This window comes from Trifolium pratense, linkage group LG7 (assembly GCF_020283565.1).
Source record: "Trifolium pratense cultivar HEN17-A07 linkage group LG7, ARS_RC_1.1, whole genome shotgun sequence".
Lineage (NCBI taxonomy): Eukaryota > Viridiplantae > Streptophyta > Magnoliopsida > Fabales > Fabaceae > Trifolium > Trifolium pratense.
In genome coordinates this window covers 4,122,881-4,150,775 of record NC_060065.1, presented here as the reverse complement: position 1 = coordinate 4,150,775, position 27,895 = coordinate 4,122,881, and the positions used below count along the sequence as shown (strand labels likewise).

The window sequence follows — 27,895 nt, the reverse complement described above, 5'->3', positions numbered from 1 at the left end:
ATTAGCCACGCAGCTTGTACATAAAGAAAAACTAATTTTGACTTCTGAAAAAAAGGAGAATATGCAGTAAAGGAAGAATATTATAAAACTAATGATGCAGATGAAATAGGAATTGATGATAAAATCTGGAATTAAATAAATACTAGCACAAAAAATGGACGGTGCAAACTACAAACCAGGATCTGACTCAATACTTATCCACTACTCAAGTGTCTAGGAAATGATAATACAATATGAAAATGACCTATTTCCAATTTTTCACCAAAAAAAGGTTTACTTTTTCCTTCGGGAGGCCCTTGAAAACATGTCTTTGATGTTATGTGATTCTGTCTCCAGTGTCCAGTAAATACCTGTGGCACATTATACAGACACGGATTACTTTCCTCAGCATTTGATTGTGCTTTTCCTGTAACCTCAAGTATATTTAACCTGCAAAAGCAAAATCTACTTAACCTCAAGTATATACAAGTTAAATGATCATAAAAGACATTATTCTCAAAGTCCATACTTAAGATGGTTACACAAAGGCTGCAACCAGTGCTCTTCATTTAAATACTCTCCTAATATAGAAACTGCATCAACCACTGCATCAGTAACATTAACATAAGCGTCAATGTTTACGATCAAAGGATTGGGGAATATTTATTAAAAAAAAATAAGGATTGGGGAATATTACAAAGAAAATATAGGTGCTTCGAGTATTTTAGCTATCAGTAAATAAGATAAATTCAGCTATTCTATTTTCATTTTCCAAAGTTAACTACGAATGTAACATAATTATTTGTTTCAGTGCAATATATGAGTAATATATTAGTCTCTATACAAAAGAATTTTAGCCTACATTGACACAAAATGCAGACATCATTTTCACCAAGTTGCCAATGAGCCTATCAGTGCGTGTATAAAGAGTATAGCAAAAGGCATAAATCTGAGACCACATGCAAAAGCACACACTTCAAGGAATCCCTTTATCACTCTTTTCCTTTTCCTTATACAAAATATCTGTCTTTTCTCAATTTAACCTCAAACAGAATAAAATTATAAAGGCTAGCTGAACAGAATGGTAATAGAAATATACATGTGTCTTTCTCGGATTGAACAGCATAGTTTTTGTCCAACTTGGGTATGTCAGGTTTAGCTGAGAAACCTAAATACAAGAAATTTTATAACATAATCTTAATACCAGTGAAAAGTTTTGTAGCAGCAGAAAATTAGATGAGCCAAGCATATACCCGAAGACAAAAAGTAAGCAACAATGTGAACTCTATAATGCAAGCCAAGCATTGCTTGGGATACCTATATAAAACTCTGATCATCATGACAAGCTACACTAATGATGCGAGATTTATGGTATAATGAAATAGATTAGTCATGTAATCATGTTTCAGTCACATTTATATGATAAATATAATGAAGTTCAGACATCCATCTGCTAGTATAGACTAAATATTATGCCTCCATTATACACATGGATGATGGAATTACTATGCAGCTATACTGTGTATGCTAGTTTTTGGAGGGATTGAAAGTTATGCAAACGAAATAATAGTAAAGGAAGTATAAGGAGAAATAGACAAACCTTATAGCACAGCCAACGCAGAACCTTCGTGTCATCGAGTCTAAAGAATTTTATGGATCCTACTTCTGCATATGCACAAGGATAGAAGAGGGCAGATTTAAAATCACCACATAACATTCAATTTCTATAGCTACAACTATTCAATTTCCATAATTTATATAAAATATTATCTCATTACGGTTTGAGTCAAATCTCTCACTTATATGCATATGCATCACATCAGACAGTCATACTTCGCAGACAGTATTATTGCAACATTACAGAGGGAATCTATCCGAACATTGAACTACTGATACACAGAATTGGGAGAATGAAGAAAATATTAACAATGAGGTCATCAGGACCATACTTGACACACAAACAGTATAAAAGACATAGAGTCACTTCTCATTTTATTTCATAAATATCTTCCCATTAAAACATGGCCAAATAAGTTGTAATGAGTAGAAGTTATACGAGAATACTACCTTTGACTTCACAACCTACTTGCATACTGTTCTCCACAAGTGACGTTAACTGCTGATATCCTGGATACCCATCAATAAACAAGATCTCATCCAATTGCCTGAACTTGCCCAAATCGTCGCCTTTCTGTATGCATTTTAAAGAACCAGTTATAAGCAAAATGCATAATACAATTTTTTGGGGGTCTGGGAACACAATTTAGACCTAATTAATCCTTTCACAATATAGCATACACACGAAGTGTCCGGTGTGCGACTAAAACTTTATTTTGCTTCATCAGCTACAGTTGACCGATGATCAGTTCAAATGAGAAAGAACAGGGAAAATAAATGTCAACTGTCTTTCAATTTCCATGGTTGTAAATAAACAGAAAATTACCTTCATTCAAGCTTCCTCAAATATGGGCAACATGATGAAAACCGGATCAAAAGGTGTGGATAAATACAGTCGGCCATCTGTTGAAGAACAAAATGAAAGTAATGATAAAAATGAGAAATGTGTCTACAAAATTAATTGTTTCACTATAGTTTCTTTGTGAGTAAAAGACCTAGAGACTACTTACTTAACAAGAGGAATCATTATACTTTCACCCGGAGAAAGATAAGAAAACAATAGGTTTTTTTTTTCAAATTGTTGGTTATACAAGAAAAAGGGATAAGCCGGGCCAGAACAAAGACATTACTTCATAGAAAAACACAAGTAAATGATTTCATAAAAAAGAGGTCGATGAGAGTAAATTATGTACCTCAAACATGAAGTAGAATTTAAAATGCATGTATTGAAAATCTTAGATAATCAAACATCTACCTTCACTTGAATAATCTCCCAAAAACCAAGATCCGTACAAGTTCTTAAACCACTGAAATTGTTGAAGCATCCCATTTACAAAGAGATATTGTGTTGCATTTCCTGCCAAACAAATAAAAAGACATGTGAAGTCTCTAAAAGAAGAAAAAGCTGGATAACGGTTAAAAAGCTCAATAAGGACCAACTCCACAAGAAAAATGAATAGCAAAGTAGTTCAACATTGTTAACAGAATAGTATCAAATTTAAATGAACATGTTAAGAAATGAAGATAAACATATTAGAATAAGGATCGTTAAGAAATGAAGATACTGGCATGAACACTTATGAAATTATTTAGAAGAGCTTATGAAAACAACTTATGAAATGTCAATAAGTTGTTTTCCGTAAGCTCGCCAAGATAGCAAATGAATATAGCTTATAGCTTATAGCTTATATGATTAACTTTACTTTCTTTTGTTATAGAGATATTTTATACATAAGCCCTTATATATGACAAAAGTTGTTTATGTCATAATTAAGAAATGATTTTGTGTGTAAATAATGAGTTTGTGTGTGTGACGAAAATATGATATGAAGTAGAAATGATTGGCAGATTATTGTTTGAGTTACCAGATTTGGGATGACGGAGCAATATCATACCAGGATCTCCATTTGTACCAGGATCTCCATTTGTACCAGGATCTGCACTTGCAAGAAGAATAAAAACTTTAAAAATTAACAGCAGCTAACATTATTGTAAAATTATTAAACAAAAACCAAAACATAAAATGTTAAACAAAATAAAAGAGTGGTAAGAGCATTATAACCTGGGGCAACGAGAAGCCGAGATTCCTGAATATCTTCCCACCAACTCATAGATAGGTTTATCAGTCACCGTTCCTTCCCCTTCTCACCTCACCTGTAGCTGTAACCAGTGGCGGATCTAGGATCCTAAACTATTAACCTTCGATTAATAATTATAATCATGCTTTATTTTGCAGAAACAAAAATGAGATTTATATTATTAATTACTTAAAGGCACAAAGCAAGTCCAAAGAAATGTTTTTACACCAAGAGATCACTTCTCACACTGTCAAATTATCTATCTACATATCAATTTACTCAATACCATAAACCAAAGACATATTGATAAAAAAGAAAACCCAAAGACTAAGCCAATTACAACATCAAATCCATGACAATAACATTTGACAACTTTTGTACTCCCAGTCTCCCACTATGCTCTTGAAATTTATCAAATCAGTAGGAAAATGATCTTTATACCAGAAATCAACATAACAAGGGTCAAATTCCGTCAATGATAGATATAGGAAAGCTAATTACAGAGATGATTCAAACTTTTTGGTGTTGCAACAGGCAGTTAATAGAACGTGCTTACATAATTCAAATATCTAGCAGAAAACACAACAATTCAAATCTAAGTCTCTTAGTTTGTTGGGTGCAAACCAAACTACATGAATAACCAACCATCACTCAAACTATGGTGAAAAATAAAAGAACTACATGGATTCCAAAAGCAACATTGTATCTGTGTTAGGAGTCTCACATCGAGTATATCAAAGTGCTCAATGTGGTATTTAAGTCATAAGGCTCTCCCACCTATTGGACTAGTCTTTTGGGTTGGGCTCTCCTCATGTGCTTAAATCCTAACAATTGGTGCTCTCAATGAAAGCACCAAGCTTAGAAAGCTAGAACTGATTTGCTGGAATAATAAAGGATAACATAAAGGTAAATGCAAGACAAAAGAAAATAAAGATAAAATAAATATTTGATTTCATTGATTCGTCTAAAGTGCATAAAGCACTACATATATATAATACTCCTAATTGGCTTAAAGCACTAAAGCCCAATAGAGCAACCCAAAAAAGACTAACTAATAATATAAATACTATATCTAATTAATATCTAAAATAACTACTACTTAATAATAACTATTTAATTAACTATTACTAATCTTCTAACAATCTGTCTCCCAACATAAGATAAGATTGACATCAACACAGAAAAGGAGAATAAGCATGGTTGTGGTCACTGCATCGGAGAGTAGGTGTTATTCCTCCTCCAAGCTTCTTCATAGCTTTTTGAGCAAGCTCCAAGTTTGTAACTTGGCCATGAGTCTCTTCAAAGACATCGAGTATGGCATCAGTTAAAACCCCATATGGTGTGTGATTGGTTAATCTGTTTGGTGGCGGGATGAATAATTCAGATACACTGGGAAAAGAATTAGGGAAGGTGGCAGCATTTTGAACAGGTGGGAAAGGAGTCAACAGAATTACGCCCGAATAAGAATCATCATCTTTTTTCTTCTCCTCATTGGGGGTGTTGAGGATATCAACATAAGACAAATTGGTGGCATGCAAAACTTTAAAGCCCACAAGGTAAGGTTGATGTTTCCTTGTGAAAAATTCCATCAACTTTTTTCGTCCTTCCTCCAAAGTTATATCACCCCCCAAAAGTGGGAAAAGAGCTATTGGTCTTGTTTTTTCTTCAGTTAGGGAAGAAGCAGCAAGTGGTTCAATTAGGCAATCAGATACTAATGTGAGATTAAGACCTTGTTGGCAGGCTACAATTATAAGTCCCCTGAAAAAACTATCGTGGATGTGATATTTATCAGAGGTAATAATACGGCCTTCGGAAGAGCCATAGGCTATGAGGTGGATGTAGAGGATGTCGCCTCGCCTAGCATAGGCGATCAGCGAGGTTAGTGTATGCCGTATATTGAAATCAGTGGGCTGCAGGTTCTTTTCTTCTTCGTCCTGATCCATCATCATGAGGGTGATGTTATCCTCTGTAAACCCACGCAGTTCCATTAGCTTCACTTTCATCCTCAATATCTTCTCTTTCACATCATTGTTGTTAATCATCCTTGGGTGATTCAATCCAATCAACACACACTTCTTCTTCTTCTCCTTCGGCATCATCACATCATCATCCAACATCCAATTATTTAGATTTCCCCTCCTTCGCCCAAACTCAATCCCCTTCGGCCAATCAATCCGAGCCTCTTGCCTCTTCTCTTTTGACATATCCATAATCAGATCCATCGTATCTTTATTCCGTAACGGATCCACCGTCTCATCTTCAATCTTCAATGGATCCATCTCATCTTCAAACGAAAATCGAACCGTCTCATCTTCAATATTCAATGGATCCATCGTCGCGCACTTCCGAGAGAGAGGCCAAACCCTAACTCGCTTTGCTTTGATTTTTTTTTTACTCCAGTTTACGCTTTATACTTTACGCTTTATCGGCGGGTATAATAATAATAATATAGCCTCGCAATTTATATTTTAATTATGCAAGTTAGGTTTATGTTGTAATTGGAATGCATTTATGTGTACTTTTTTTTCTTCAAATTCTTTAAGAATGTTCAAATTATTTTTAGTTTTTTATCTTTGTATCTTAAATCATTATCAAAATTTTTTTTGGTTACAAAATCATTATCAAATTATTTTAACACTTGTGATACGATCTAAAGTTATTTAAAAATCTATTACATATATTTGTATGTGACATTTAGGATAAAATTTCAAATTTTTGTTTTTATAGTATAATTTAAATAGTCTCTTTAATATATATAGACAACCACTTGACATAAGATTAGAGTATACAAAAGGGATGCCAATCTAGTTAGAATTTCTTCTATACTTTTTGATGTCATTATGCTTTTAATTCAGTTAAAAAATAATAATCTCTTTAATTGTATTTTTAAAATAATAATTATCGTCATACTACGCGACCCGTGCGGTCTTTTACTAGTTGTAATTAGTATTGACACATATGTACAAAAACCAACTACAAAACTAACATCCAAATTTTATATGGATCAAACCAACATTGTGAATTGTACAATCTCATACCTCCGCCTCCATAATCTTAGTTGCATTTATGGGACCGGTATGACTGTTTTTAGGTTACCTTATGCGACAATCTTCAGTCTTTATGTTTGATTATGATGTTTTACCCTAACTCGCTTTGTTTTGATTTTTTTGACTCGAGTTTACGCTTTGCTTTGATTCAGCGAGAATTTATATTTTAATTAAAGTAAATTCAAAATAGTGTTAAATAATCATTAATCAATTTTTTATTTTTTTTACAAGATCAATTTTTTTAATTTAACTAAAGCTTAAATTTACTTTTGGTCTCTCATTTTGTCATTTTTTGTAAAAATGGTCCTCAACAAAATATGAGCAAAATTAGTCTCCTACATTGTTTAATTTTTCCAAAAATAGCCTACAATAAAAAAAAATTAGCAAAATTAGTCCAACATTGCTTAATTTTTGTAAAAATTTCCCTCAACGGAGGACTAAAAGTGCAAAAGCAATGTTGGGGATTAAGACCCTAAAGTTGGACGGCTATACGCGTATCTAAAAAATTAGCCGCGCAGCTTGTACATAAAGAAAAACTAATTTTGACTTCTGAAAAAAAAAAGAAGGGGGAATATCCAGTAAAGGAATATTAAGAGATTTAAAAAAAGTATTAATTGTCCCCTAATAGAAAAATTAATTGTTTTTTTAATCTACTTGTATAAAAAGATTGGCGGGAGTGGAGTATCGATCTTTGACTCTTGATGGCATGAGATAAGTTGAGGGATAAAAAAAATTAATGATGCAAATGAAATAGGAATTGATGATAAAATCTGGAATTAAACTACAAACCAGGATCTGACTCAAATCCACTACTCAAGTGTCTAGAAAATGATAATAATACAATCAGAAAATGACCCATTTCCAATTTTTCACCAAAAAAAGGTTTACTTTTTCCTTCGGGAGGCCCTTGAAAACATGTCTTTGATGTTATGTGATTCTGTCTCCAGTTTTATCTTCTTTGCTTGTCTTCCCTTCTTCACAATTGTACCCTTCTTATCATCACTCTGTTCCTGATTAGATTACCACAGTTATTGAGCAAATAATTACAATACAAATTCCAAAATAGCAAATTGCAAACTCATTCTTATAGTGTCCAGTAAATACCTGCGGTACATTATACAGACCAGGCGGATTACTTTCCTCAGCATTTGCTTGTGTTTTTCCTGTAACCTCAAGTATGTTTAACCTGCAAAAGCAAAATCTACTTAATTCCAACTCAACCATGGTTTTTCTCATAAATATGATGAATATATAAGTAAGTTAAATGATCATAAAAGATATTATTCTCAAAGGCCATACTTAAGATGGTTACACAAAGGCTGCAACCAGTGCTCTTCATTTAAATACTCTCCTAATATAGAAACTGCATCAACCACTGCATCAGTAACATCAGCGTCAATGTTTACAATCAAAGGATTGGGGAATATTACAAAGAAAATATAGGTGCTTCAAGTATTTTAGCTATCAATAAATAAGATAAATTCAGCTATTCTATTTTCATTTTCAAAATTTAACTACCAATATAACATAATTATTTGTTTCAGTGCAATATGAGTAACATATTAGTCTCTAATCTATACAAAAGAATTTTAGCCTGCATTTACACAATGCAGACATCATTTTCACCAAGTTGCCAATGAGCCTCTCATCATTATTGTGCATGTAAACAGAGTATAGCAAAAGGCATAAATCGGAGACCACATGCAAAAGCACACACTTCAAGGAATCCCTTTATCACTCTTTTCCTTTTCCTTATACAAAATATCTGTCTTTTTTCTCAATTTAACCTCAAAATCATCCAAAGGCTAGCTGAACAGAATGGTAATAGAAAATTTACACGTGTCTTTCTCTGATTGAACAGCATAGTTTTTGTCCAACTTGGGTAGTGTCTGTTTTAGCTGACAAACCTAAATACAAGAAATTATAACAAAAACTTAATACCAGTGAAAAGTTTTGTAGCAGCAGAAAAATAGATGGGCCAAGCATATACCAGAAGACAAAAAGTAAGCTACAAACTGAACTCTATAATGCAAGTATTGCTTGGGATACCTATATCAGCAGCCAACTCTGATCATCATGACAAGCTACACTACTGATGCGAGATTTATGGTATAATGAAATAGATTAGTCATGTAATCATGTTTCAGTCTTGGTTCACATTTACATGAAAAACATAATGAAGTTCAGACATCCAGCTGCTAATATTAGACTAAATATTATGCCTCCGTTATACACATGGATGATGTAATTAATATGCAGCTATACTGTGTATGCTAGTTTTTGGAGGGATTGAGAGTTATGCAAACGAAATAATAATAGTAGAGGAAGTATAAGGAGAAATAGACAAACCTTATAGCACAGCCAACGCAAAACCTTCGTGTCATCGAGTCTAAAGAATTTTATGGATCCTACTTCTGCATATGCACAAGGATAGAAGAGGGCAGATTTAAAATCACCACATAACATTCAATTTCTATAGCTACAACTATTCAATTTCCATAATTTATAATAAAATATTATCTCATGACGGTTTGAGTTAAATCTCTCACTTATATCACATCAGACAGTCATACTTCGCAGACAGTATTATTGCAACATTACAGAGGGAATCTATCCTATCACCTAACATTGAACTACTGATACACAGAATTGGGCGAATGAAGAAAATATCAACAATGAGGTCAACAAGACCATACTTGACACACAACCAGTATAAAAGACAGGCTTTGGCTAATATCTTCCCATTAAATTAATTAAAGTGTAAAACATGGGCAAATATCAAACTGAAGTTGTAAGTAGAAGTTATACGAGAATACTACCTTTGACCTCACAAACTACTTGCATACAGTTCTCCACAAGGGACGTTAACTGCTGATATCCTGGATACCCATCAATAAACAAGATCTCATCCAATTGCCTGAACTTGCCCAAATCATCGCCTTTCTGCATGCATTTTAAAGAACCAGTGAGAAGCAAATATGCATAATACAATTTTTTGGGGGTCTGGACACACAATTTAGACCTAATTAATCCTTTGGCAATATAGCATACACACAAAGTGTCAGGTGTGCGACTAAAACTTTATTTTGCTTCATCAGCTACAATTGATCGATGATTAGTTCAAATGAGAAAGAACAAGGAAAATAAATGTCATCTGTCTTTCAATTTCCATGGTTGAAAATAAAAAGAAAGTTACCTTCATTCTAGCTTCCTCAAATATGGGTAACATGATGAAAACCGGATCAACAGGGGTGGATAAATACAGTCGACCATCTGTTTAAGAACAAAATGAAGTAGTGATAAAAATGAGGAGAATGTCTACAAAATTAATTGTTTCACTATAGTTTCTTTGTGAGTGAAAGATCTAGAGACTACTAACTAAACAAGAAGAATCATTATACTTTCATCCTGAGAAAGATAAGAAAACGATGTTTTTTTTCTTTCAAATTGTTGGTTATACAAGAAAAAAGGATAAGCCAAGCCAGAACAAAGACATTACTTCAAAAAAAAAAAACACAAGTAAATGACTTCATCAAAAAATGCATGCATTGCATCTTAGATAATCAAACATCTACCTTCACTTGTATAATCTCCCAAAAACCAAGATCCGTACAAGTTCTTAAACCACTGAAATTCTTGAAGCATCCCATTTACAAAGAGATATTGTGTTGCATTTCCTGCCAAACAAATAAAAAGCTATGTGAAGTCTCTAAAAGAAGAAAAAGCTGGATAGCGGTCAAAAAGCTCAATAAGGACCAATTCCACAAGAAAAATTAATAGCAAAGTAGTACAACATTGTTAACAGAATAGTATCAAATTCAAATGAACACGTTAAGAAATGAAGATAAAAATATTAGAATAAGGGTCTGTTTAGATTGACTTATTTGATTTTATCTACCGGCGTGAACACTTATGAAATTATTTAGAAGAGCTTATGAAAACAACTTATGAAATGTCAATAAGTTGTTTTCCATAAGCTCGCCAAGATAGCTTATGAAAATAGCTTATAGCTTATATGATTAACTTTACTTTCTTTTGTTATAGAGATATTTTATACATAAGCACTTACATGGCAAAAGTTGTTTATGTCGTAATTAAGTTTTTTATCCAAACAGATGCAAATAATCAGTGTGGGCGTGTGTGTGTGACAAAAATATGATAAGAAGTAGAAATGATTGGTGGATTATTGTTTGAGTTACCAGATCTGGGATGACGGAGCAATATCATATGTCCCAAACCATTTCCATTTGTACCAGGATCTGCACTCACAAGAAGAATAAAAAATTTAAAAATTAACAGCAGCTAACATTATTGTAAAATTATTAAACAAAAACCAAAACATAAAATGTTAAACAAAATAAAAGAGTGGTAGTAAAAGCATTATTACCTGGGGCAACGAGAACCCGGGATTCCTGAACGCCTTCCCACCAACTCATAGATAGGTTTATCTAGTCACCGTTCCTTCCCCTTCTCACCTGTAAATGTAACCAGTGGCGGATCTAGGATCCTAGGCCAGGGTGCAAACTATCAACCTTCAATTAATAATTATAATCATACTTTATTTTGCAGAAACAAAAAAGAGATTTATATTATTAATTAATCACTTAAAGGCACAAAGCAAGTCCAGGGAAAATTTGTACACCAAGAGATCACTTTTCACATTGTCAAATGATCTACACATCAATTTACTCAATACCATAAACCAAAGAAATATTGATAAAAAGAAAACCCAGAGACTAAGCCAATTACAACATTAATCCATGACATTAACACTTGACAACTTTTGTACTCCCAGTCTCCCACTATGCTCTTGAAATTTGAGGGCAACCATAAGTCGCCTATACCATGCTATTGTTTCCAAAACATTTTGGTTCTTAGCCATATCCAGTAGTTTTTACATCAACCAACTCGATGAATTTTTTGAATAATCAATATTTTCTACTTTCCTAAAACTGTCATATGCCACTAGAACACTAAAATTTCCTAAAAAAGGAAAACAAGCGTAAGCAGTTCATGAACGCAAATTGCATAAGCTGATTTGACAACACACAAACCGCGAATTTTGAATCTATCAAAAACCCTAACAGTGATTTCACAACGCAAATATATCACTAATAGTCCCAATTACATAATCAATTGGCCATTTTATTGCAATTTTAAAAAATCCTAAATCAGAAAACCTAACAGTGAAAATCTTGATGTTTACCTTGCTAGCACTGCGGTGGAAGGAGGAGGTGAAAACGGAAGCAGTATTGCCGGCGAGAAAAGTGTGAAACAGACTTTAACCGTAACCGTAAAGAAGAAAAGTGACGAAAAAGAAGCGCGAATATAGAAATGGAATGGAGGGAGATAGAAATTCCATAAAGCGGGAGATCCAATTCTACTTCCCCAACCGGCCCAAGCCCAAGCCCAAAGCCCAAAGCCCAAAGGTTTTTATTTTGTAACATCCATCCTCGTTTCCATTTTGGGTGCACTAAAATTTTGAGTAATGAGTTTATAAATCCTAGCTCAACCGATAAAAAATGCCGAAATTGTTAGGTCACACGTCATGATCGGAGTTCGAATCCCAACTCTTTAACTTTACTTATGTGTTAGTTTATGAAGGTTTGTCATTTCACCTCCCTACCAACAAAAAAATTGGGGTGACGAGATTGTAAAAAATATTTATTTACATTTGCATTTCTTCAAATGCACTAGTAGTGTTCCAACTGTGATCCATTTTTCTATTTTAATTTATAAATGAAGTTTTTTTTTTTTATAAACGTGGTTTAAATGATTATCAAATATATTATTAAATGATTGAAGTTGGAACTTCAGATTCTCCACTTAGTTTCACTTATAGTGGGTGAACCTGTCGTCCACAAAATTATAGTTCAACAGACAGAAATATCGAAATTGCTAGGTCGGACGACATGATCGGGGTTTGAACCCCGATCACTCCACTTTGTGTGTGTGAGTTTCTAATGACTTTGTCATTTCAGCTATGTACAAAAAAAAGAGAGTATGTGAGTTTATCTAGCCACTAGATTATTTGACCACAAAAAAGTTTTATTTCTTTATTTATTTTATAAAAGAAATGTTGGGTGATGAGTGAGCTCTGAGCCCCAATTCAAAGGAGAGACATACTTTCACGCACAATGAATACTAACAAAAAAATTACATTTATGGTTTACCTTCCCACCCGTGAAACTAGAATATATATATATATATATATATGGGGGCTGCTAACTTAGAACCAGTTAGGTCTAAATTAGCAAAGTGCACCTTTTGAGTTAGACCAAAATACCCATTCTTTTTATTTTTGACAAAGTATAGCAACAGGGACATATATGTAATTTCCATGATAAAAACACGCGCCCCCCATATCTCGCGAGCCCCCCATACCATTTCACCAAATCAGTTTCACGCGCCCCAAAAGAATGTAATCAACGCGCCGCATCTCTAAACTCATCGCAGATCCAACGAAAACCACCATCATCATCATCATCGCAGCCACCGTCCACCGTCACGATTCAACGAAACCATCATCATCATCATCGCAACCACCATCGTTCTCTTTAATTTCAGAGAATCAACGATTCAACGAAACCATCATCATCATCATCATCATCGCAACCACCATCAACATCGCAATTCAACGATCCAACGAAAACACCATCAACATCATCATCGCAACATACGGTATCCCTTCCATCTCTTGTATCTGTAATTCTATTTCATTTTTGTTCTGAATCTGAACTTTAATTGTGCGTTTTTGTTTTTATTTATGAAATTGTGTGTGTGGAAAACTATGAAACCATTTTGCTACTATAATGGTTTCATTCAATTGGGTCTACCTATGGTTTTGAAGAATTAACAAAAGTCAGGGATGAATAAATACTAGTCACTGATATTTGGATGAAACCATTGTGAATGTAGAATGGTTTCACTAATAAATAATCACTGATGTTCGGAGTCCTAATGGCTTTTTGACTAAGTTGTGAATATTTTATACTGATATTTGGATGAAACCATTGTGAATGTAGAATGGTTTCAGAGAGCTGTTTCCAAATGTTCGACTGGCTCTTGTCTCTTTTGTGGCATTTCTCATTTCTTTAACTCATGCATATGCATCATCTCCTCATAATTGGCTCTGTGTAAATAGCTATCTTGGTTAGTGGCATGACAAACAAGGAACACGACTAATAGCTCCACGACCTGTGGACTTCAGTAGACTTGAGAAAAACTCGACTAACTCGTATTTGATTGTCTTTGCACATTCATCTAACCTTTGTTTGACTGAGAGAAACTCAACTAGATCTAAATTTGAAGACATGTTATACACATCAAAAGGCATACATGAATTTAGTATATTTACTCATGCATGATTCTTTAGAATTTTTTGACTGGAATAAAGGATTACTGAATATCGAAAAAGGATCGATTCTATGTGTTTATTCCATGCAAACCATATATGGGCTAGCTAAAGAGTTTTGGGCCAAAATATAGGTTGGCTCATTACAATTTCAGTTCAGATGGTTTCTCTTTCAGTTCAGATGGCTATTGCTACAGAGGTTTGTTATCCGTGATAATGTGGATAATCATGGTCAAATGCGGCCAATACAGACTCGATTGCAGTCATATTACATTCACAGACACATGAAAAACCTTGATGTCGTGGCCAAGATAGTTGTTGCTAACTTTGATTTTCATGTTAAGATACCATTTTGGTATTGGGTTATTCATTGATATATTGGTTGTTTATGTGTATAGAATACCATTTTTGTTTAAAATTGGATGACACTGGCTATGAAACCATTTAACTGTGATAATGGTTTCAGTGTACAACGCTATGAAACCATTTAACAAGAAAAATGGTTTCATTAAAAAAATAGATTTACATGAAAATCATTTTTAGACCACTATAGTTAGTTTTACACTCAATACTGTGATTAGGAAGATGGTTTTGAATTCAACAAGTGTAAATTGATATGATGGTGATAATGGTAGTCCTAGTCTAGTAATGTAAACACAAATAGGAAAAATGGTTTTGAATTCAACAAAACATTACTCAGATATTATACTCGTCCATAAACTTTGTTGATTTTGTAACAAACGCATGAGCTTCTAAATAGTATGATTCCGATGCATTTTTACCAAGTTTATGATGAATTCCTTTGTTTAAAATTGGATGACACTGACTATGAAACCATTTAACTTTGATAATGGTTTCAGTGTACAACGCTATGAAACCATTTTGGTATTGAGTTGTACTCTGAAACCATTATACCAGCAAAATGGTTTCAGACAGTTGATACATTTTATTTGTTCTGTTTTATGCTTTTTTTGTGATGATTTTTGTGATGGTATAATGGTTGAGTTCTTATGAATTTGTTATGTTTTAGGGTGAAAACATTTAAGTACCTAGAGATGGTAGATGCACCAACCTTCAGTCTCGGGTTGACAGCTTCGGATGAGGAGAAAGGGAATGCTTCATCATCTGGTGCTGAGGCAAATGTACAGCATAAAGGAAAGGAAAAAAAAGATGAGAAGAAAGTAAGCGATAAAGTGGGGAAAGATAACGATGCTGATCCAAGAGTGAGGCACAAGCTTAGCATACCTAAGGTGTACGACATTATGCAATTGATAGAAGGAAAAAGAAGGAAAGATCAGATAATTAAGGAACTTACCGAATGTGGCTTTGGAGGAATGAGGTATATATGTAATTGGACAAAGATTCCTACCTCCTTTGTGGATTGGATAGTAAAAAGCTTTGAAAAAGAGCACATGTGGATTAGACTGACAAAGACAAAGGTACTCCCTTTGAGAGATGATGATGTACATCGAGTGTATGATCTACCAATGGCGGGGAAGGAAATTAACTTGGATCTTTGTTCTGATGGAGCTATAAGGAGACTAAGAAGAGAATTAGGATTGGGTGGGGGTAGTTCTCCACGTGTGAAGGTGAGTGATTTGGAAAGCAAATTGAAGACGATCGAGCATCCAAAAGCATGGGTTAAAGGGGCAATCTGTTATATCATTCACAATATTTTGTGCCCCACTAATCATAGTGGTGTATCACTACAATATGCACAAATATTGGAGGATCCAGCCGGCGTGTCATCGTACAATTGGTGTTCATATGTTCTTCAATATATGAAAGAAGGTTTGCAAAATCCGATTGTTGCAAATCCATTAGCCGACTTCCATTTCCTCATGGTAATATTTCTATACCTTACTACTTATATTTTTTTTTGGATAACAATTAACAACTTGAACATTTTTGGACCACTATAGTTAGTTTTACACTCAATACTGTGATTAGGAAGATGGTTTCGAATTCAACAAGTGTAAATTGATATGATAGTGATAATGGTAGTCCTAGTCTAGTAATGTAAACACAAATAGGAAAAATGGTTTTGAATTCAACAAAGCATTACTCAGATATTATACTCGTCCATAAACTTTGTTGATTTTGTAACAAACGCATGAGCTTCTAAATAGTATGATTCCGATGCATTTTTACCAAGTTTATGATGAATTCCTTTGTTTAAAATTGGATGACACTGACTATGAAACCATTTAACTGTGATAATGGTTTCAGTGTACAACGCTATGAAACCATTTAACAAGAAAAATGGTTTCATTAAAAAAATAGATTTGTTGTTGTGACTGTACTAATTTATTGTGCAGATTAATTATATGGAAAAGATGGGGAAGAAAAGCCCATTTCTGACCGGGAGATACAAACGACCCTCACTTCGTGATTGGGACGTAAAGACGGCAACCCAAGATATTCAAAAGGTCCACGATGTTATGGGACTCGAGTATGGGTTGACAGCCGGTGTAACTACATTGAACAACATTGATGAAGTGCCACTCGTGCTATGCTTTGATGCAGATACTTGTCCATTGTCTGCGGTGAGTGAAAAATAAAGATAGAAATTAAACAATTAAGGAATATTATGTGGAAACCATTAATCTTGCTAAATGGTTTCAATAAGCTATACTCTGAAACCATTATACCAGCAAAATGGTTTCAAATAGTTGATACATTTTATTTGTTCTGTTTTATGCTTTTTTTTGTGATGATTTTTGTGATGGTATAATGGTTGAGTTCTTATTATTTTGTATAATTATTAGTATTGTGAACCCGGTTATGTTAATAATTGTTTGTATGCAGGCACCGATGCATCTTAATCACTGTAGGTCCTGTATAATGATCTACAATAGAGCTGCTGAAAAATTGGAAAGAAGGTTAGCTGAAGGTAAAGATGGGGCAGCTGAACAAAAAGTTGGAAATGAACAGGCAAATATTGATGAGGGAAATGTTAGGAAACAAGGTGAACAAAAAGATGGGGCAGCTGAACAAAAAGTTGGAAATGAACAGGCAAATATTGATGAGGGAAATGTTAGGAAACAAGGTTTAAGATATAAATCATCAGCTAACAGAAGAAAAGTAATTCCCAATGTAGGAGATGAGGAAGCAGATGATGGACAAGGAAAACAACCACCACTCTCTGGTACACAAGAAACAATACTGCAGTATCCACAATATTTTGATGCAGGGTAAGTAATGACTAGTATTTTGTTTCAGTTTGTTTTTTAAATATAAATAGTTTCAGTAAGTTATATACTGAAACCATTTTTCTTGATAAATGGTAGAATATTAAGGAATATTATAAAATTTATATTTTGTAGAATATCCTTAGATAATATTCTAACATCTTAGACCCATATCTTTAACACTTGTTTCAGGATGGAGAAGAAGGGTGAGAAAAGTGATGAAAAGAATAATGAGAAGGATGACAAGAAGGATGAGAAAACTGATGAAAAGAAACATGAGAAGAAGGTTGAGAAGAATGATGAAAAGAAGGATGGGAAGGATGACAAGAAGGATGAGAAAACTGATGAAAAGAAACATGAGAAGAAGGATGTCGGATGTGGAGCTGATGAGGGAAATGTTGGTAAAAAAAGTCTAAGGTATAAAGCATCAGTTAAAAAAAGAAACAATACTGCAGATGATGAGGAAGCAGATGATGGGCAAGGACCACAACCACCACTCTCTGTTACACAAGAAACAATAATGCAGTATCCACAGTATTTTGATCCATCATCAGAATACTGTGAAAATGTTGTTGTAGAGTAAGAATCAACAGTTCCTTTATATGAAATGATTTCATTATACTAATAGATTTTTTTGAAACAGATATACACAGGACCAGCTTTTAAACATTAAAATAGCTCTGAAACCATTTAACTATGATAATGGTTTCGGTGTATAACGTTATGAAACCATTTAACTAGAAAAATGGTTTCATTAATTAAATTCTCCACAATTCTGCAAAATAACAGCTATGGCATTTATTTGGCAGGGCAACTCCGTTAAGGACGGTGTTGGTTGATGAAATCATTGACTTGAGTCAAGCGGACACTGTTAAGCCAACTAGAATGAAGAGGAAGCATGAAAAGGAGGATCGCACATATCCTGAACGTAGACGAGCTGTGAAGAAATCAAAGTACCTTACAAGCCCATATGATACTGCTGTCTACGAGTCAACTGCAACTAAATTGCAGAAGGATATATGCACCTATGCATGGAGCAGTTCAATTGATGAGTAAGTCAAAATCATTTTAAAATATTGTGATTAGAATAGGTGACTACAAATCCTAACTGCTTGATAATTATATAGGGAGGAAATTCTGTACTGCTCCAGATCACATGACTTCACTCTACAACGGAAAGAGTTATGGACTCTAAACAAAGATGAATGGATCAGTTGCTTTGTTGTAAATAGTTGGGTAAATTACTTGAATTGGAGGCAACGAAAAGGACAAATGACAAGGCTTGTTACACAATATATCAATTATGTACGGATTATATTCCATGAATATTAATAGTTTACTTACTTTTAAGTTTTTTTGGAATTGATTTTACTCATTTCATATAAACAGCAATACATGGAAAGACCGGATGCACTGGAAATGGAGCAACCAGCTGCGTTCAATAACTTCATTGCAAGACTTAAATGGTTCAAGTACATGGATTGGAAGAAAATTGACCCTACAAGTCTGGAATACGTAAGTCCTTCCCCGACTATTAGTTGCTTTAATTATGAAAAAGTCTATTAAATGTCAATTGTGTATAATTAACCAAACTAATAGGTTAATTATTGAAGTCATTTAACAACACTAGTGGTTTCGTTGGATATACTAGTGGTTTCATTGGATATGTTATACAATAAACCATTAATCTTGTTAAATGGTTTCAATAAGTTATACATTGAAACCATTTGTCTTATTAAATGGTTTCAATATCTTACGGTTTAGTCTTATGGTTAATTAAAGGTAATCTTTACCAAGTTCTAATAAATACATTTAAGTAATCATTTCTGGTTATGTTAAACACTTGCAATTGTAGTGCCTTCTAATTAAAATTACAGTTTAGATGTGGCAATAAGTAAGTACATAAATCATTGCTAATAAACCTTAGATTTAGGGGCTAGCTGTGAGTCTTCTGATTCAGGGGAAAAAAAGATGTTTATTCTTGTTTCAGGCAAACTTCCAGTTTGAGTTATATGCTCAATTTTGTTCCATTTTTTTAAGCATCCTAATATATTTTGTGTGCTTTTAAACAGATCATGACGCCGGTATTGATTGGCAATCCAGGGAGTCATTATGTGTGCTTTGTTGTCAATTTGAAAAGCCACAGATTCCAATTCCTAAACAGCATGTATGGAGATAGGTTGAATTTGGACCCACCAAATATATACAAAAAGATGTTTGATGTATGGTTGAATGAGGTGAATGCATTTCTTATAGGATTGTATACTCATAAAAAAATGTCATTCCCTTTCCACTTTAGCAAATTTAGTTGGGAATCTCCAAAAATGCCAACTCAAATTGATAAAGACAATTGTGGAGTATTCTGCATGAAATTCCTTGAAGAATGGCAAGGTGACCATTACACCCAAATGGAGTCTTTCAAAAATTGGAGCCAACTCGGAAAGCGAGACAAAATTGCAAGGGTGATGGACTTAAGAATTGGGATATTGTCCACAATTTTAACCGACTCCAGCAATTCAATAAGACACAAAGTGGAAAAGAATGCAACTTCTTACTGTGAAGAACTGACTCAAAAGCTAGGATGATGTCTGAATTTGAATTTCTGGATTATGTATAACTAATGTAGTTGTTTCAGATTGAGGTTGTTTCTGAATTTGAATTTCTGGATTATGAATTTGAATTTCTGGATTAATGTATAACTAATGTAGTTGTTTCAGATTGAGGTTGTTTGAATTTACTATTATTTTTTGCCACTTATAATTAGTATTTTCGCTCTTTTTGATAGCGTTATACACTGAAACCATTAGTACAGGTAAATGGTTTCATAGCGTTATACACTGAAACCATTAGTACAGTTAAATGGTTTCATAGCATTATACATAATTTTAGTATTTATTTTAGCTACAACCATTATTACATGTAAATGGTCCTAATTTTAAACCAGTAAACAAGTCCTCTCTCTCCAACATCAACTTTATCGATAGCCATTTGCTGAGATGGAAGACCTGACTCTGAAAGCCATTTCTCAAGAGAAGTTGAACTTTCAAGTGAATCAGTTTCACATCACCAAAGGAATAGTTTCCATAAATGGTTTAGTTTGAGTTGCAGATACAACAGAAACATGGTTGTTTCTTCGTGAGAGAGGTAGTTGACAGAGACCTGTTCTGTGAATTGTTGGGTTGAAAGCAGGAATAACAGTGGTTGTGTTGGTGAACATCATCATCATTCTCATCCCTGAAGCTTCAACCATGGCTGTGTTTGTTTCAGTAAGCAAAAAATGTTACCTTATCTGATGAAAATCTAACTTAACACAACCCCATGCTATACTGTAGCTAGAATTCTGCTGCTATGATACTTTGAGTAGTTGTTAGAATACCACGTGGTCCTAATTTTAAACCAGTAAAATGTTACTATTCTGAACCTCTTATATCTTCTCTCTTTTCTGTCATTAAAATATATAATTTTTTCCTTTTAACTATGAAGTTAATGAAACCATTTTTCTAGTTAAATGGTTTCATAGCGTTATACACTGAAACCATTAGTACAGTTAAATGGTTTCATAGCATTATACATAATTTTAGTATTTATTTTAGCTGCAACCATTATTACAGTTAAATGGTTTCATAGCTAGTTTAATGTTTAACAGCTAGTCATGCTAGTCATGGGTATATCTGTTTCAAGAAAAACGTATTAGTTTAATGAAACCATTTTTCTAGTTAAATGGTTTCATACCGTTATACACTGAAACCATTATTACAGTTAAATGGTTTCATAGCATTATACATAATTTTAGTATTTATTTTAGCTGCAACCATTATTACAGTTAAATGGTTTCATAGCTAGTTTAATGTTTAACAGCTAGTCATGCTAGTCATGGGTATATCTGTTTCAAGAAAAACGTATTAGTTTAATGAAACCATTTTTCTAGTTAAATGGTTTCATACCGTTATACACTGAAACCATTATTACAGTTAAATGGTTTCATAGCATTATACAAAATTTAACAGCATACCAATACATTAACATCATATTTATATTCGGCCGATTGAAAAAATAACACTTGAACATATTATGATACCAATAAAACAAACTTTAACATCTCATTACATCAATTAAAGAGAACTATAAGACTAGTTAATGAAAAGCAACTTAGTACTTTTATCCAATGATATAGTCAACACTATATCATTGTATTATAGCTACTACTCCCACTACTAAAACCACACCAGAAAACATGAAACACATCTCTGTTGAATTACTATCATCACTTTTATCCATTACATCCTCGAAGCCTTTTTTGACTATTAATTAGATGAATTTCTCCAGCCCTTTTTGAACCTATCATAAGAAAAACAAACAGTCAATATTAGCATTGAAAAAAAACAACAATTCATTCTTTTCATTCAAGTAAAACTTACACATTAGGTGATTCATTAGGCAACATGTCATTATGTTTCCTTTTGTTTGGACAATTCCGTGTGTCATGGCCGGTTGCACCACAATTCGGAAAAAGACAATGGCGAATCTTGGTTGCAGCTTCAACTCCTCCTTTTGGCCTTGATCGTTTTGGTCGACCTTTGCTTTTGGTTCTAACTGGATTTCCAACATCACATTCATCATCATCTGAAACAACTTCAACTACTACTTTTGCCTTTGAACCTTTTGGTCGACCTTTGCTTCTAGTTCTAACTGGAATTCCAACATCACATTCATCATTATTTGGAACAACTTCCAAACCAATTTGATCTTCATGACTTTCGGACATTCCTTTTATCTCTCGGATAAGATCCTCCAACCCTTTAGTAGCAATTTGTTTCCGTTCTTTTGTTTTTAAAGATTCATATTCAAGACATTGAATCAGAGAATGAAACGCAGCAGAGGAGACATCATTGTTGTTTACTATGTGACTAGATTTTGGGATCAATGAACTTTCACGTCTCCATCGAAAAGGAAGATACTTTGAAGGTATGTGAAAATAATTTTTCATTAGAAGCACTCGAATAGCATGCCTGCACAATATTCCAGAAAACTCAAATTCCTTACAAGAGCAACGAATTGATTCTTGACTTTCTATCCAAGTTACAAGACGACCTCCATCATCTTTGGTGTGATGCTTCACAATAAAAGAGCCACTGTTTGTTTCAGTTGCAGCGTATTTTGTAGATAACTCAATCTCAATTTGAATCAACCCAAAAGCATAAGGTGTGAGTATAGATGCAACATGTTCCTCCATTGGAAAACTTGTTTTAAGCAGATGATTATGATACTTTTGACGCATTCTTGCTTCCTCTCCAACTCGATTCCTAATCTGGACAGCAACACCAACCTACCAAAAATACAACAATAGTTGAGTAAGATCATAACTTAGTAGGATCATAACTTTAACACCAATTCAGTACTTTTATCCAATGATATAGTCAAATACTGAAACAGAGTACTTGAGTAAGATCATAACTTGCATAAAAAAAAAAGTTAAGTTCATACCCTAGTAATAAAATCAGTCAAACTTGTTTTGGCATCCAAGAAGTGTTTTATATATGAATTTATCGATTCCGAACGTCCAGTTGTTGTCATCCCAGCAAAAAAAAAGTCCTTCAAATAAGCTAGAGCCCAACGTTGGCGAAGAGAATACAACAATTTAATATGTATATCGTTACTTAGACCAAATTGTGCAACCATGGATTTCCAATTTTGTTCAAAACCATCTTCACAATCTAAATGGTACACCTTGAAAAACTCAGATTTAAAGTCATTATATCTTGCACCTAATACAAACGAAAACCAACTTGGCAACTTTGCCAAAATGTGCCATATGCAAAAGGCATGTTTTGTGTTCGGAAATTCATTTGCAATGGCTTCTTTAAGCGAGGGATCTTGATCTGTAAGAATTGTTTGTGGATTCTTTCCTTTGACAAAAGCTAGGAACTTCTGAAAATATTGAAATAAGATATTAACAGTCAAAGTTCAGAATTGAAACACAAATCTAATTACTCTTGTACACTGAAACCATTACTCTTGTAAAATGGTTTCAGTAAGTTATACATTGAAACCATTTGTCTTGTTGAATGGTTTCAGTGTACAATTGTGATAAAAGGTTCAGACAAACTTCCACTAGTTGAAAGAAAAGTCAATTTAATGAAACCACATCCCCATGTGGTTTAATGAAAGCCAGAACTGAATAACAAATCTAATTTAAATAGATATTTACCTTTAAAGCCCATGTGAAGGAAGAAATCTTCTCATTTCGTAATAGAACACAACCAAAAAAAACTGAATTCCCATGATTGTCAACTCCAAGCCATATTCCAAGTGGCATATCATAACGATTTATTCGATAAGTAGTATCAAAGACAACCACATCCCCGAAAGATTCATATGCACGGATTGAATCACCAAATGCCCAACTAATGTGTTCCAACTTCTTATTCTCATTTATTGTGTAATCATATTGGAAGGCATCATCTAACTCTTTCAACCCTTTACACAATTTCAAGACATCTAAAGCATCATTTTGTTTGTCAATACCATTTTGGTTTTGAAGGAAATTCCTAATATCTTTATCCATAAATGGTAGACTACCTACATCTATTCCTTTCTCTAATTCAAGCAATCTCATTGTGACATTAATGGAACAACCAGCTTTATGCATCATTAGTATACGGTTTTGGTCAACAACCGGGATGTTACGATAAGCAGGGAGAAATTGAACCTCTTTCTCATCTAACAAATCATGGTTGTGGACATTGTTGAAATATATTACCACCCATTTTTCTTCCAATCCAATTGTCTCTTTAGCAACCACCAATCTCGCACTACAACTACACCTTGAAGCTTTCCGTTTCCTTTGACTTTCCAGTTCATTAACTTTGACTGGTTTAGAAACCCCGGATCGATGGCAAACGAACTCTCTTTTGTAAACTGTTTCTGGATTTCCCTCATCAGTAGTGTTTCTATAAACGTGATGACGTCTAATTGAGAAACCACTTCTTTGTGCAAACGAAGAGTAAAAATTATAAGCATCATCATCACTATCAAATATTTGAGGGAAATCAACATTTGTAAGAAGTTCAATTTCATCAATATCAACTTCATCCCGTACTTCAGTCGACATGTCTAATCTTATAGTTTAAATCTGAACATATCAAAGTAATAACATATCAATTCATAACTCAAAAATCATATGAATTCAGAATCAGCACAAAAAAAACCATAAAACAGATCAAATAAAATGCATCAATTATCTGAAACCATTATACCATCAAAATGGTTTCAGAGTACAACAATCTGAAACCATTCTACCATCACATAATTTCATAAAATCAAAATAAACGCACAATTTCATAGTTCATGAAAAATAAACAGGAGCATAAATCATGCACATATAGCAAACGAAACGCATGTATGATTGTTGCAGAAATCACATAGATGATTGTTCATGAGAAAACAAACAGGAGCATGTATGATTGTTGCAGAAATCACATAGATGGAAACGAAACACATAAGTTTAACTAATCAATATAGCAAACGAAACGTAGTAATGAAGTGTTGAAGATGAAATTGTGATGGTATGCGTTCATGAACTATCTATGTGAATGATGATGTTGAAGATGAAAACATACGAATATTTGGGATGGTGATGGTGATTGCACGACGATGAACCTTGGCGTAGCTTGTTCGGCGATGGTGATGGTGATTGCACGATGATGAGGATGATGATGACGGCGATGGTGAAGAGTTGGGTCGCGATTTGGGAGCGCGTGTGGCGCGTTGATTTGGGCTTCTACAGTAATCGTGTTCTGTAGAAATGGGGGGCGCGAAAAGAAGAGCTATGGGGGGCGCGCTAAAAAAAACAGTTACAATGACATCACTGCCCTTCTATATCCTTCTAATTAATTAATAGTTATTGGGGTATTTTTGTCTAACTCAAAAGGTGCACCTTGCTAACTTAGACCTAACTAGGGTCTAAGTTAGAAAACCCCTATATATATATATATATATATATATATATATATATATATATATATATATATATATATATTATAAGTGAAACTAGAATTTTAATATCTGAATTTAATGTTTGTCTTTTAATTATTAGACCAAATCTTTTTGAGTTTGGGCATGCAACAATGTTAAAATTCTTAGGAGAGTTTATCATTCATTCGAGTCTCATAGAGGATTCCCAGTTTACGCAAAAAAATAATTGATAAAGTAATTATGTTTTGTGTTTTTTATAAACTTCAAAAATGTGTGTCTGTGTATATTGTCAACAAAAACCAAAACGAGTTAGATTTTGAAGTCTTAAAAGTTAAGTTTTTCTTTATATTATTTGTAGTTTTTTCCTTTAAAAGTATGAATAAATAAATGAGATGCTAACTGAAGTAGTAGTTTCATTTTTTTTTGTTGACGAAAGTAATTTCATGGTTAATCACAACAAAATAAAATCACCTCATGATGCCATTTTTTAGATGAGTTTTTAAAATATATCTATAAATATTTATTTGTCATAATTTTAATTGGATACGCATGTAATTTTACACTATTAGTATATACAAAGTTTATTTATTTTTGAATAAATTAGAAGCCCAGAGCTTTCGGTCTTCCTAGTTGTATTGTAGCTGGATCGATGTGACCAGGAGTAGTTTTCTGGCTTAAAGTCGAACAAGGAAATGGCAATTAAATTCCAAAAAATGTGACAACCCTTCTTCTGATTTTTTTAATACTGCATAGTGTGGACTTCTCTAGCTACCGATCAGGAAGAGAGCTTCTTTTCGCACCTCATGTGTTTTTTTCCGCCCGCCTTGCACTTTCTTATTTTTATTCATCTACTATTTATTTATGTAGCGGATGTTATAAAATGAAAAATTTGAAAGAAAAGAAATCATCCACTACTTAAGTAGTGAATAGTGTTTATGGCGCGTGAGAAACTTCGGAGGCTCCAAAAGAAAAATGCGATCAGTAGAGATGTCAAAATATGGGTTAGGCTCACCAGTTCTATATTTTAGAAAATTTTCTTTTCATGTCCTCGTTGTTTTCTCATGCGCCCAGGGGCGGATCCAAACATAAATTATTAGTGAAATTAACATTTTTTGTCTAAAAAAGTTATACTAAAAGAGTTATATTAAAATAGTTGTAGCAACTAAATTTATATTTGCATGTACATTTTGTGGTATCTATCATTTATACTAAAAGAGTTAATTTGATGAATGTTTTAAAAATTAACTAAGCTTATGAAAACATGACACATGACTTATTTGATGGATATAATTTATGTCACATGTAGATTTATTGTCCATTGTATTTCTTTCGAAATAAATTAATAAAAAATATTAATAATAAATTGCTTCAAGTGGTAAAAATCTTGATCCCCGGTCAGAACAAAAGTCCTTTTTAGAAAGAAGCAAAAATTGTGTTACAAATGAAATTATAATTCAACTTATACGATGTAATGTGCATTTATATATGCATGAACGTCGCACCCTTGAAGGAATGAAGCAGGTCTCCCCAAACGACCTTTATAATATTTAAATCTCTAAGAAGTCTTTAAATATTTGATACCATCCATCGATCGTTCAAACAAGTGGTGCGTTTGATTTTGAATGGTACAACAAATGTACAGTTTCGTTGTACGAGGGAAACTTTATTAAACAGCATGTTAGGGGCCGGTTTTTTCGTTGGAAACAAAATAAGCTGGTAGCTACACCACTCAGTCTAATATAAAAATACATATGCTTAGTAATAATTGATTATTTAATTAATCACATACTTAATTTCATGACCTAGTCACCCTTGATTTTAAATGAATCAAAACAATGGATTTAACTTTCAAAACAAAGAATGATGAAGGAGAGAGAAAGCTCTGACTTGCACTAATCACTCACATGTGAAGCCTCGGAGGCACAGCTTGATGTCCAACTCCCCTAACTTGGACAACGTTTTTTTGTTGCTTTTCTATTCCCATGCATGTGACATATATAGGAAAACAAAATACTTGATTATATTATTCATCATTTTAAAACTGTTGCATTGCATCATGATGGGAGCCTAATAAAGCATTGGCTATATGAAGGGACTCCTTAGTTAGGGTTACCTCATGTGGGTCTTCTTTTCGTCTTTAGATACAAGAGAGCCGTTGGGGAGTTCGGGAGAGCGCGAGAGAAACATGAGTTAATAGTAATATTTTAGGACTATAAGAGAGGAAAACGTCTCATTTTTGCCTAAAACTTCAAGGTATTAAGTATATAAGTCACATCTCTTATATATTTAACATTATTCTAATATTATAAATATGAATACAAAAAATCATTTAAAAATGTGAAAGTATACACAAGTTGAATGAAAAGTAGGGACTAAAAATATTTACCGATGAAACTTCAGAGATTAAAAAGTGTAAAAACAAACTTCAGGGACTAAAACGAGAATTCTGAGAAACTATAGGGACCAAAAACATATTTAACCCAATAATTAAATATATTTGTAAGTACTTTTTGAGCCTTGAGTTTTCTCTACTATAATAAACTCCTCGTAATTCAACGCATATGATTTTTTATTATAATATATAAATAAAAGAGTTGAACCTTTTAATATTGAGATTCTCGAGGCAACAATTATTCTATAAATTGAAGGCATTGC

General features: G+C 33.4%; 3 protein-coding genes and 1 pseudogene across 7 annotated transcripts; 1 reads left to right on the top strand and 3 right to left on the bottom strand.

Moving 5' to 3' along the window:
- Positions 1-112: 112 nt before the first annotated feature.
- LOC123898104 (ribonuclease H2 subunit B-like) lies at positions 113-12,092 on the bottom strand. 5 transcript variants are annotated; one of them, XM_045948968.1, is made up of 12 exons: positions 11,928-12,091; positions 11,109-11,228; positions 10,921-10,980; positions 10,297-10,398; positions 9,918-9,994; positions 9,541-9,664; positions 9,071-9,135; positions 8,559-8,628; positions 8,021-8,096; positions 7,826-7,907; positions 7,653-7,731; positions 113-320 (listed from the first exon to the last, which is right to left on the bottom strand). In XM_045948968.1, exons 2-12 carry the CDS (start codon positions 11,155-11,157, stop codon positions 274-276), a joined length of 831 nt encoding a protein of 276 aa, XP_045804924.1. In that variant the 5' UTR covers positions 11,158-11,228; positions 11,928-12,091; the 3' UTR covers positions 113-273. The 5 variants fall into 5 exon arrangements, with proteins under 5 accessions (XP_045804924.1, XP_045804925.1, XP_045804923.1 ...); XM_045948969.1 differs by lacking the exon at positions 113-320 and having other exon boundaries at positions 7,455-7,725; positions 11,928-12,092; XM_045948967.1 differs by lacking the exon at positions 113-320 and having other exon boundaries at positions 7,455-7,731; positions 11,109-11,245; positions 11,928-12,088.
- Positions 289-4,540, bottom strand: LOC123898105 (annotated as a pseudogene).
- Positions 12,093-15,271: 3,179 nt separating the features above from the next.
- LOC123894170 lies at positions 15,272-19,982 on the top strand (the record flags this gene model as incomplete). The annotated part of the gene is made up of 7 exons (XM_045944085.1): positions 15,272-15,919; positions 16,394-16,621; positions 16,884-17,269; positions 18,076-18,318; positions 18,394-18,571; positions 18,656-18,781; positions 19,339-19,982. Coding segments are annotated over 7 exons (2,322 nt in total), but the record flags the coding sequence as incomplete, so codon positions are not given.
- Positions 19,983-21,312: 1,330 nt separating this feature from the next.
- On the bottom strand, positions 21,313-24,409 carry LOC123898474 (protein FAR1-RELATED SEQUENCE 11-like). Its single transcript, XM_045949443.1, has 5 exons — positions 23,523-24,409; positions 22,924-23,194; positions 22,784-22,869; positions 21,685-22,592; positions 21,313-21,604 (listed from the first exon to the last, which is right to left on the bottom strand). Exons 1-5 carry the CDS (start codon positions 24,375-24,377, stop codon positions 21,571-21,573), a joined length of 2,154 nt encoding a protein of 717 aa, XP_045805399.1. The 5' UTR covers positions 24,378-24,409; the 3' UTR covers positions 21,313-21,570.
- Between the last annotated feature and the right edge of the window lie 3,486 nt (positions 24,410-27,895).